Source organism: Megalops cyprinoides, chromosome 2 (genome assembly GCF_013368585.1).
Source record: "Megalops cyprinoides isolate fMegCyp1 chromosome 2, fMegCyp1.pri, whole genome shotgun sequence".
Lineage (NCBI taxonomy): Eukaryota > Metazoa > Chordata > Actinopteri > Elopiformes > Megalopidae > Megalops > Megalops cyprinoides.
In genome coordinates, this window is record NC_050584.1 from 37,769,373 (window position 1) to 37,781,665 (window position 12,293).

The 12,293-nt window shown below is 40.0% G+C and overlaps 1 protein-coding gene across 1 annotated transcript; it reads left to right on the forward strand.

Moving 5' to 3' along the window:
* Positions 1 to 3,501: 3,501 nt before the first annotated feature.
* On the forward strand, positions 3,502 to 10,655 carry gipc3 (GIPC PDZ domain containing family, member 3). Its single transcript, XM_036522691.1, has 6 exons — positions 3,502 to 3,789; positions 4,834 to 5,019; positions 5,462 to 5,642; positions 9,350 to 9,459; positions 9,752 to 9,833; positions 10,504 to 10,655. The coding sequence occupies exons 1-6, from the start codon at positions 3,502 to 3,504 to the stop codon at positions 10,653 to 10,655; spliced, it is 999 nt and encodes a 332-aa protein (XP_036378584.1).
* The last annotated feature ends 1,638 nt before the right edge of the window (positions 10,656 to 12,293 follow it).

Sequence of the window (12,293 nt, forward strand, 5' to 3'; positions counted from 1 at the left end):
CTGCTTTCGAAAATATGACTACTTTGGAATGGGTGGGGTGTTTGTGGCTGTGCGGTTATCAGAAATCAATGATTAACAGACAGTTATTATGTATAGGCTGGTTTTGAATGCGTGTATTTTTGTCTTTATCATATCTGCGTTGTGATGCACGTGGTTTCTGCATACCCCATTTAAAACAGTTAATCCCTGAAGATTTCTGCCTGTTCACCATACAGTGCATGATGCAGTCTCCAGATCCTTTTTATGAGCTCAGATCATGTCGCTGGTGTTGTAGAGTAGGTTTGTGTTAATCCGTTGCTTTCTTTGTTCACATACAACTATAGAAAATATAAAATGTAAAGACATGGGTGTAGCTGGCCATTAACTGATTGTTCATTTTGCAGTATACTGCAAGTTTGATTCATTTTAGTTTCAGCCAGCACAGATCTCTGAAAGCTCTGCTGATATAAAGCCAGAATACTCCAAATCCACTTTTACCAGATGGTAGCATGCTTGTTTGGCATGCATCTGGCCAGGCTGAGTTAGACTATGCAATGGCACTCTTTGGACCACAGGTGAAAGTCTGTCTTGAGGGGCTTTAAAACAAAATATATGTGGAAAGAACAGCACAGACAAACAACAGAGATTTCCCACTGGTTTGAGATATTCCCCTATCACCCCTATTTCCTTTTTCAGCTTTGTGGAGCACACTGTAACCACTGTAAATTGCATTTGTCCCACTATAGTAGTCTTTGCAAAGTATAAAAATACTTAAACAATGCAAATACATAAAAATTTGAAATGACCCAAATTTAGTACAAAATTTATTAATTCCAGCAGAAGGTTTCAGTCTAACACATGAGAATATATCAATGACATATATGCAATAACATTCCAATGTTTCAAAGATAAGAGCCAACAACTGCTCATGACACAAATTGTCCCAAGTTTTGAGGTAAGTAGCAACTTGAACCAATCTTTTTTTATTCATGCCATTCTCTTTGCTCTGGGAACAGACCTGAAGATTACAGTGTTAGGCTGAGGATGGAAGTATGATAACAATTTACCTTTTTATTCAAATGAAAGCTCTTCACAGATCTCAACCTCCTGTGGAGAGAGCCACAGAAACTGCAACGCTGTATTGAAATGGAACACCTTACAATGTCTGACTACGTTTTGACTGTTTCTCACATATAGTTTTTAGAAGGCTACAGTGAACCCTCCTTGTTGCTACAATGAACTGACTCAAGAATCATTGACTTTTCAGGACATTTGAGTTTTGCAATAAAGGAAGGTGTGTAAAATAACATAGGTGGCGTGTTGTCTTTCTTGTAGATCAAAACTGCATGTCAGCAAACTCATGCTACATAGAAATGCAAATTTGGTCAGAACCTTGTGATGGTGGATATGAAAGATCTTTAAGAACCCATATGTTTCATCACTATACACCCTTTTCTGAGGGAGGCTGGAAAGACACTGAAGTACATATTTGAAACATTTATAATGTACTTTAACATGTTTCCATGCCAGGCTAATTAAATGTAGGTTATATACTTTTAAGGTTTCATTCTTGTTGGGAAAAAAACTAAATGGAATGTTTTTAACACCATTGAAAATGTTTGAGTATTCATCATTTTCATTCATTTTACTCTATTTTATTTATTTATGTATTTTTTTTGTATTTATGTGTATGGTTGTACAAACAGTCTGTATCACATTATATATTAAGATATATTTATATACATTATTAAGAATAAGAAATAATGGAAGGACAATGCAAGACTTCTTTAAACCTCAAGATCAAGTTCTAGTTCATTTGTCCTCTGTTTACGTTCTGAATTTTCTAAAGAACAAGGCTTATGACCAAGATGAGATATGAACATACAATGGCAAAGCTGCAACTAAAAAAACATCTTCTGTTTTATTCTACACTTTATATTATATTCGGTTACCTATGAGTAACTGTTTCTCCTTATCAAGATACAAATATTTTCCCTTTCTGATCTAAGTCTCAAGTTCCACATTTCTAGGCTTTTATCAGTTAAGTTCAAGGCTGCTATGTGCTTATGATAGCCTTGGGATAAGGGACACCTTGGCTTGGGTAAAAGCAATGAACGAGGGGGAACTGATGTAAGGCCTTCACTGTAGGAAGGCCCATAAAGAGAACACCAAAGACCACAGAGAGAACACAAAGGGCCACATTCATTTGAGGTCACATATACAAATGATATTTTTTCCAAGCAATCTTTAGGATGCAGTTCATAATGCGTTTATATCCTTGTATGAAACTGTTTCCCCCTGAACATATATACTGCACTATTTGGCCATAAGCTTGCTGTTCCTAGACTTACTGATAATTAGTTATTGTTTTATTCCCTTGGTAGGTGTCTAGTTGGACACAGTTGTATTGTATCTTTTGGTCACTGTTAAAATAAAGAACGTACATAGATGGTATTTAAGCTGATACTAGTATTACTGAGCTCTCCAGATTAAACCTCCGACATTAGATGGAACTGTACAGTACATTCACAGAGGTTGTAACTATTGTGGCTGGAACTCTTTTAGTAACACTTCACTGACTGCCATGCTGTCATTTTCATTGGAGACCTTCTCTGGTTTCATTGTGGGCAGGGAGCAGGGAGACACCCCTTCCTCCCCCCACACAATAGTTCTGCCCATTCAGGCCTCCTTCGTGCAAAGATGCTTTGATTGGTGGATATTAATAGCATGTTACTAAATCTGCATTAAAGTAACTAGAATTCAGTTCCTCTCAACAAAATGCAGTTTATTTAATTGTTAAATATTTAACTTCATTACAAATCTTGATGAGTTGAAATACTTCTATGTAAAATGTAGGATATATGCATTATTTGCCTGCAAGAAGTTGGGAAAATGTATGTAAGTCTTCTCTGTGGGGCTACATACTCTTCACTGAACTAACAGTGGACTGTTACGCCAGTAACATTCAATAACAGCCATGCTATTATTATAAAATGCAAATATAATAAAGACTTACTCCCTATCCTCTATTCATCACTACTAAATTCATCCTTCGAGCAGGTGACAGAAATAATCCACTATTCATTGTGTCTGTTTTTTTTCATAGGCAATACACATACAGTAGGAGTATGCATGTTCACAAGCACAATATACACCTAAATCCAGCTAATTATTTCAATTGATACTGGATGTTGATGGGATATCAGGACTTTACTCCAGATGCAGACATTGTGAGATCCTTCAAGGCCCTTGTGCAAAGAACATCTCATCTGCCAGACAGACATTACAGTCTCATCAGCGAGGCTCTTATTAGGGTGCCTGGCGGTATAATGTGTTTGTCGCCCTGTCCAGGGTTCTGCTGTCGTCTCTGGTGTCACAAACAAGATCCCCTGCCCCAGTAGTGTCGGGTTTCCTCCCTGCAAGGCTCACACTGTCTTGTATCCCGTTACCTGGCCATGTTCATCATTAATTCAGCAGGTGGGATCCAGCACTAGGAGACTCTCTCTGTCTCAGGCCGGCAGCATGCAGCAGGCGTCCAGGAAAAAGAAGAGAGAGTCAGATCCAATGCAGAACGGAGAACCCATGAGCCCACAAGCACAGGACTCAAAACGCGTTGGGGAGGAAGATGTTCCCCCACCTCCCACCTCACCCCCACCGCCCCCTCCTGGGCCACCCCCCTGTCCCAGGCCCCGGCTTGTGTTCCACACCCAGCTGGCCCATGGCAGCCCGACAGGCCGCATCCACGGCTTCACCAACGTTAAGGAACTGTACGCCAAGATCGCCGAGGCATTCCACATCTCCCCCTCTGAGGTAGGCTGGAAATGTATTTTCAGGTGCTAAAGCTGCTTGTTGATGAATATAAGCTAGGAGGTGAAACTATATTGTCAGACATTTAATGTAACTTTTTTGTGTTGCTTGTGCTGATTTAGTTTCTTTGAGATGAAAGAGGATGTCTGTATAGATTATATTCTTCAGATTGTACACAGGCATCAGCATACAGATTGAGAAGACTCTAGAATGTATTGGCTAACCAGTGAATAGAGAGTTTTCGTATGTAGTGTATATTTGTTGACCTGATATAAACCATGATGTTAGGTTGTTTGTTACTTAGATCCAACATTGATTAGAAGTAGCCAGTTTACACAGTGATTCTTGAAGCATTATTCCATTGCTTCTTGGAATAACATGTATGAGTGTATCTTTGTTAAACCCAAGAGGGCGCTATGAGTGCATGTTTAATAATCATCCGTTCATTCTTAAATATTTATGATAGACTGATCCACTTTGTGATCAGCAAGCTTTCCTTGAACAACTATAGACAGCTGGTGCTGCTCTGTCAGTATTAATTAGAATGCATCTCTTTGCCAACTGACATTGTCAATGTGGGTTCCATTACAGCAGCATTACAACAAGGGTAGTAAAACTCTTTGTCCTTGACAGACATTTACACTAATTAACCTTTCAGCGAGGTCACAGCCACCCCTGCTGCAACCTGTAACTATCTCTCTGACGCAGAAACCTGCTGCTCTGAGCTGTTACCTCCTGACCTTAAGAGTTCCAAATTTTATCTTTTTAAATTTAGGTTCAGTCACGTCTCAGTGACTCCCTTACGATTACCCAAGTGACTGTGTTCTCTGAGACCCCTTACTCTCAACGTGCTAGCAGTAAAGGCAATGTCTTTGGGTAATTTAGAGCTTCCTTTGCCCTCATGTGCTGACGAATTCTTTTACCCGCTGTGGCCATCAGACTTCACGCACATACAGTGTCATGCTGTCCGTATTCAATGATTTGGGTTATGGAGCTGGGTTCAGATTGCTGATGGCCTGCGCTCCTGTTCTTCTCCTTTGTGTCCAGATCCTGTTCTGTACCCTCAACTCCCACAAGGTGGACATGCAGAAATTGCTAGGGGGGCAGATTGGGCTAGAGGACTTCATCTTTGCCCATGTGAGGGGGGACACAAAGGAAGTGGAGGTCACCAAGACTGAGGATGCCCTGGGCCTGACTATCACAGACAATGGTGCTGGATATGCTTTCATCAAGGTAACAGTCTGTTTCTATCACAGACAAGGGTCTCTATGCAGTTTACGTCCAATGCACTTTGCCCTTAAACTTTGAAAGAAGAAGTTGAGCCAGTGCTGCATGTTTTCAGTCATCACACAATATTATAAAAAATTAAATTCTCAAAAATGCTGAGCAAGAAACAAAAAAAAAAAATACATAACTCAAATTTAACATCAAAGTGCATTGCTGCCAGGTTGACTGCAGGCCAAAAAGTATCAGCAAAAAAGATATCAGAGCATTTTTCAATAATAATATGAGGTACCAGTAATGGTTAATTACATTGGCATGGCCACAGTTAAAGTTAATATGTCTTAGATAAGAAGCTATGGATTTTTTGAAGCTGACACAAGTGTACTAACGCTACATGGTCACTGATTAAAGGTTACCTCTGTCCCCTATCCTAACCCATTCTTGCCCACAGAGGATAAAGGAAGGGAGTACCATTGACCGTCTGAAGACCGTTTGTGTGGGCGATCACATTGAGGCCATCAATGACCAGAGCATTGTGGGATGTCGGCACTATGAGGTCGCCAAGATGCTCAAGGAGCAGAGCAGAGGAACGCCCTTCACACTCCGATTGGTGGAGCCCAAGAAGGCATTCGGTGAGTGAGCACCTGACCAGGACTGAACCATGTGTAAAGCTGGTAGGAATGGGATGACAATTAAAAACAAACAAAATTAGAAATTGCAGCTGCCTTTATATTGAAACCATTTTCATATGGGGCTTAAACACTATACATCAAGGCATTACTTGCATTAATTCCAAAATGAAATGAACATTTCTGAAATGTGCAAACACACAAAGTTGTGTAAAAAGTTGTGTTGTTAATTCCTAAAACCCTTAAGGTGAAAAAAAAAAACAATGAGAGTTAACTGATAGATATGCAATCAGACCATTAAATCATTGACATCTGCAAGATGTTGAAAGACTGGAATTAAACCTACATCTTTACCTCTGTTTCACACAAGGGTGCAGTTTTGTTAGTGTTGTTAGAGTCCTGAGTTGGATCAGACAAAAATTTGGGCCATGTTTTTGCACTTGTCAACTTGTACAGGAGTATCTTTTACAATTGTGATAAATTTATGGTTCTCAATGGTATCTCATTAGCAAGTCGTGGTTTACGCAGCAAAAGCTGACCTGCCATAAAAATACTTTTAATAAACTTTGGAAAAACAGTGCCACAAGGTGGTCATGTAACAGAACTGCAATGCCATGTAGCACCTTCTGAGTCAGTACATTGTCTTTCACTGACTAAAATGTATTTCCAGTTATACAACTACATAGTGTGTTTTTATAACCAATGTTTGGGCACACCCGCACACAGACACAAACAGCTACAGAACATGCTATACCTTTAGGAGGTTTTGCAGGGAAAAACCCGTATGTGGTCAAGGTTTACTGGACTATGAGACAATTTGCGGTATTCCATTAAATCAAAAGAAAGAGCGGAAAATGCTCCTCATTCTAATTCCTGTAGGAACTTCCCTATACAGCTGCTGAATAAAAGGAGTTATGCTGGCGCCAAAACCCGACTGTGGTAAATTTCCCAATCTTCATCAAACGGTGCGCAGACAGGAAGGTAGTCATCATATGACATCCTGTTAGGCGTTGGTATTGCTCAAATGCAGTGTTGATGGCAGCATTTCCACTTACAGGATTGTGAATAACAAAAATATAGTACAACTGATATGAACTCACAGGTCACAGGTTCATACAATCTGCTATCCAGATGCATCTTCATTAATTATCAGTGCCATGCAGTTAGACTAATAACTGCTATTACTGGAACTAATATGCCAGTTATTGTTGTTGCTATTAGTATTAATATTGCACTATAATAAATCATCCTAGAAAGGTACAGTCTATTGTGTTCATCTGTTCTGCTGGAGATTATCAAAGTGCTTATGATATATTCCATCTGGTGTGGAAGCAAATAGACTTTTCAAACCCAATTAAGCCAAGTGTAATTAATCAAAACCTCTGTCAATTTTTGAAATGCAGGGAGAGCAAACAGTCTGCAAGCTTTCAGTGACAACGAGGGAGTGAGCAATCAGCCTCTGTTTATCACTATCATTTCATTTCCCAGTGGGTTAAAGACAAACACACATCTTATTAAGATAGAACGACTCAGTTTCTGCCTTTTGTGGGATCCCTCTGCCATGCTTGAGAACCTGAGCAAACACTGAATTAGTGTTAATGTGCATGCAATGAGCCCGCCTGTCTTTTTTTTCCAATGGAAGCAAATTGCTGCCTTTAATAATTAAAGGCCCTTTGATTACCATTATAACATTAGCTAATTAGATGTTTGAATATGATGGATTGCCTTTCGTACACAAAATGCTTGTAATTACACTCCTGAATGCACACAGAACACTTCACGGAGCATGTAAAAAAATGATCAGAGCTTATATGAGGAAAACGCAGATTGCCATTCAGACTGGAGTGGTGTTTTAAGCAGCAATGACTCATACACACCGTCTGGTTCAGGGACTATGGGTCTTGTCTCACAAAACCACAGGGGATATATGATCCTACTTATGATCACAGGCAAGGTGATGGACATAAAGAACATCCAGGGCACTTATCAGAAAGCCCAATATCCTTATGTTATCAATGATCATTTCATATATATACATTTCATATATACATCCAAATGGGTTTTTAAATAATCTATTTTTTGGAGGAAAAAATGATGGTTTTGGAACCATTGGAAATGGTTTTGAAAATGATCCCCAGGTAAACTATTTAATAGGAAGCACCAAGCATACTGCCATTCGGTTCCCCAAACAAGGCTGATTTGTACATGATCAGGGTGTCCAACTAAATGCTCTCCCTGGGTCATCAAACAATTATATCTTCCTTTTGCTTCTGGCCATGAATTCCCTGCTGATTCCTAACAATGGGCCACACATAGAGCATGAGGGTGTTCAAGCCAACACTAAAAGCTTTGCATACATTGGCCTTTCAGTACTACGCAGCAAGGCCAATTACAAGGCGTTGCATGGACGTACTGACACACTCTGACCTTGCATCTCTAAATATGGTAGATTAACATCTATAAACTTAAACCAGCCCTGCTTAGATATATACATCTGTCAGGACTGGCACCACCCCTGGCAATAGAAGTCTTGAGTGAGTTATCCCCTTACCTGGAAGCACTGCTGTTCAACCGATACTGTAGGTCAGGGGTCAGCAACCTTTTTGACATGAAGTGCCAGTTTGAAATGTTCTTGTTAATTAGTGTGCCATATCAACATTAAGCTTAACATTAAGTTTAATTATGACACCACATCAAAAAACATTTCCAACAGACCTGGAATTTTATTCCATCCATATGGGCTACATGCATAGCAACAACATTTTAAAGAAACATTTTTCTCTCATAATTAGGACATTGTAATGATCATTTTAGGTCATTAACCCCACCAGCCTCCCACTCGTCTTGTTCATCAGCAATAAACTTAACTAATTCTTGTTAAATTTGTTTTCTTGGTGTATTATGCAATGGAGTTTCATGATGGGGTGACCGACTTTTTCCTCAATTAATCTGACAGCTCCCCTCTGTTCCCAATCATGGCAGGGGGCACCATCTGTTGTCACTGCAAAAATCTTCCTGATGTCAATCCTCCGCTCTTCAAAATTTTCCATAAACACCTTGGCTATGTCCTCACCTTTTGTTGTGTCAGACATTGGCTTTAAGCAGCAGAGCTCCTCTCTTACAGTCAAATCACAGTATCTTGCCATGACTGCCAAACGTGCTGTGTCATTCACGTCCACGCTCCCATCAAGTGCAATGCTACATACCTTTTCTTTTAACCCAGCTGTTTGCTGTGCACTGACATTTTCTGCCATTTCTTCAATGAGCCTCGCTCAACACTTCTAGCTGACATGGGAATATCTTTTATTATTCTATCATTCTAAGCCTTCAAACAGAACCTCTGAGCTACAGAGAAAAGCCTCCTTAATGTATTCGACACCAGTGATTGGCTTTCTGTGTATCGCAATGCAATGAGCAATGTGATAGCTTGCTTCAGTCGCATGGTTTTTAGCAGTGGCAAAGACTTTGAGGGTGTTGGCTTGCTTCCCATAACTGGACATGGCACTTTTGATGGATTCTGCCTTGTCTGCCTGATCTTTGAAAGTTTTCTCGTGCTTTGTCTCAAAATGGTGCTTAACACTTGATTTTTGGCAAACAACATTTTCAAAACATAAAGTACACACAGCACAACACAGCTGTATATCAGTAGCACAGGCCCATAGAGGTGTAGCCTTATGTTCACCTCTGCCTGTCTCCCATCCCCTGTGCAGACATGATTGGTCAGAGGACGAGGGCACCCAAGTCCAGTGAGGGGAAGCTGGCAAGTGGGAAGGAGACTCTGCGGCTGAGGTCCAAAGGCGCTGCAACCGTCCAGGAAGTGGTGAGTTTCAACACCCACTAAAACTGGGACATCGCCAGAGCTTGACAGAGGTCAATAAGGTCACAATTTACAGTCTGAATCAAGTGTCTGAGAAGCCCTCAGTACTCCTTGCCTTTGTATACAGCATGTGAACATAAAGCATGTCTCATTTTACACTTCCATCTTTGCACATGTAAACAATGAAGCTAATTTTAACCTTTGCTCAATCCATGTTTGAATCTGTGATGTGGTATGTGAAATCTTACGATATTGCTGGATTTTGTTTTTTCACTGAGGTTTGTTTCTTTTTCAGCCCAACGAATTTGAAGAGAGAGCGACCAAGAAGGTGGATGACCTGCTGGAAAGCTACATGGGCATCAGGGACCCTGAGCTTGGTAAGTGGCCAGCTTTACTGCCCCTGAAGGGACGTGCTCTACTGCTAAACCTCGCAGACTCTTCCTTACAAGGCTTGATTGCTTACTGCATAGCTGGAAAAGAGGAGAAACCCTGGAATTCTCAACTCAACATGACATGAGTTACAATTTTCTCACCACCCCTTTTGATCCCTAGAGATTAGAAAGGTCAATCCACCATTCAAAAGTATTGGCCTAATAAAATTCTGGTGCTTTCCTTACTAGGAATGTTTTATTTTTTTTTTCTATTCATGAATTTTTTGCATTGCTCAATAATGTCAGCCAGAGTCTAGAGGAAAGGGGCAAACCATGAAAATTAGGTCTGTTTGTCTTCATGAAAAGATCACTGGTTGAATTAATTTCTGGTTTTGAGATTAACAAAAGATGTTATTGTACTTAATTTCCTTGAGATATACAGTACATCAGAGACATACATTCACAAGCAAAGCAGCCAGAGCTCCTCTGTGTGTTTCAGTGCTTTTCAGCCAGTTTTAAAGGGGCCTTATAGTTAGCAAATGATTAAAATCTGAAGACTACAGGTGATTTATCACAAGCCACATGTAGCAACGTTAATTAAATATCTAAGGCTTGAGGGGCAGTTAATCACCAGTTTGGCTTTCCCTTATATTCAGATGTGAAAACTCTTTTTCAGCCACCACCATAGTAGAGGCAGGCAAAGACAAGAAGAACCCTGACGACTTTGCTGAGGCTTTGGACTCAGTGCTGGGTGACTTTGCCTTCCCTGATGTATTCCTGTTTGATGTGTGGGGAGCCATTGGAGACGTGAAGAACGGTCGGGTGTAGTGGGGCAGGCCATACCCAATGGCTGCTCCTCTGTTTAGAGTGTGCTTCAAACATGCACCCAAAGTGTGACAGGCTTCTGTCATTTCAGAAAGTGCTGACTTACCATAGAAGAAGAGGAGGAAAAAGTGCTTCTTTGATGGTCTAAATTGTGAGAAAGAGCGTAGGCATTCTTGCAGCTTGAAGCCATAGATTAAATGGCCTTTATTTTTGAGACATTCCAGTGTTGACATCCAATAAAACAAAATGGGCTCACACCTGTATGTGACAGCTACAATGGAGACCCACGATGAAGGCCCTCAGAGCTACATGTCGGAGCTAGCCCTTTTGTTGTTTGGGTATCTATTGTAATTATGCCATTAAAATGAATACTTTAATCTTTGCCTTCAAGTTACAAGGATGTCTTTTTTGGATGACTAAGCATTTCTAACTTGTAATGCATTATTCAAGAAGTGATTTTTGATCCTTTTCTTCTATAGTGAGTCCAGAAAGGATCGTGCCTCAAGATTGGTGACAATCTCCACGTTTTACATTTCTTTGCTCCAGAGAGTTTTCTGAATTTGTTTTTTTTAATGTAAATTTGCATATCATTCCAAAATGACTTCACAATAATATTTCTCTACAATTCTCTTTTCAGTGACCCAGTCAGAAATCAAATTGCTGTCAACAAAACAAGGTTCACAGATAGTAAGACTGAAGAGTAATTTTATATAATCCAGGTGTTGTCTACCTGATTGCAATAGTACTGGCAATTATGGCATTATTTCAGCATGTGGTCTATCACCATGGGAATGGGAAAATATAAACTGAAAAGGCTACAAGCATTGATCATTCTTTCCATTGTTAAAAAAAAAACATTCCCTCCACTGACACACAGGAACAAATGAAACATAAGAAGTTAGCAAATGTCTGCCCTCAGATAAATGCCAGTCTCGTTGGGTATTCATATAAATTACCAGTATGGATATTTTTTACTTTAATTTGATTTACTTCCAGGATGACTTCAATGCCTTCCTTCTCAGATACATCCCTGATCATTAAATTTCAGATGCATGGTGAGACTTATTAATTTGTATATATTGCTAAAGACATCAAAGCCTTAGCTGCTTTGCATAACTGCATCCAGAATTAATGTTGTAACGGTACCCTATATCACTCTTTCATTAACTCCAGGAGAGCTGCTGCATGTTTTGCACATACAGTATGCAACAAGAAGCCTTAGAGAATACCCAACACCAGACTGCAGAAAAGCGAGAAAGGTCCCCTTTCCCCCTCTTATAACAGGATGTCAATCAGAGGTGGCCAGGCATACAGGCAAAAAAAAAAAAAACCACACACACAAAACTGGCTGGTTGCTAAAAATACTGCAGACTATACATTAAGCATTTTAACATTCCTGTTGGGTAAAAAATACCAGTAATTCTTTCATGGAACCATGAGGATTGCCCGCTTGGTCAGTCATTAAGAATGTGATGCACGGTGCACATTGCCAGTTTTGTTTTCAAAAACAGCTGGAGTCTGTGCATGAGAACATTTGCTCCTTTTGACTCTTGATGACAGAAGATGATGGATTATCCCAAGGATGTGAGCATCTGAAGACATTCCTGGCCAAACTGCTCTTATTTTGGAGTTATATTGAGG

Bases quoted from the DNA above. Each gene is read 5' to 3' on its own strand.
- gipc3 (XM_036522691.1), top strand. From the start codon at position 3,502: ATGCAGCAGGCGTCCAGGAAAAAGAAGAGAGAGTCAGATCCAATGCAG. The intron at 5,020-5,461 runs GTAACAGTCTGT...TCTTGCCCACAG, and splicing joins CTGGATATGCTTTCATCAAG to AGGATAAAGGAAGGGAGTAC. The intron at 5,643-9,349 runs GTGAGTGAGCAC...TCCCCTGTGCAG, and splicing joins GGAGCCCAAGAAGGCATTCG to ACATGATTGGTCAGAGGACG.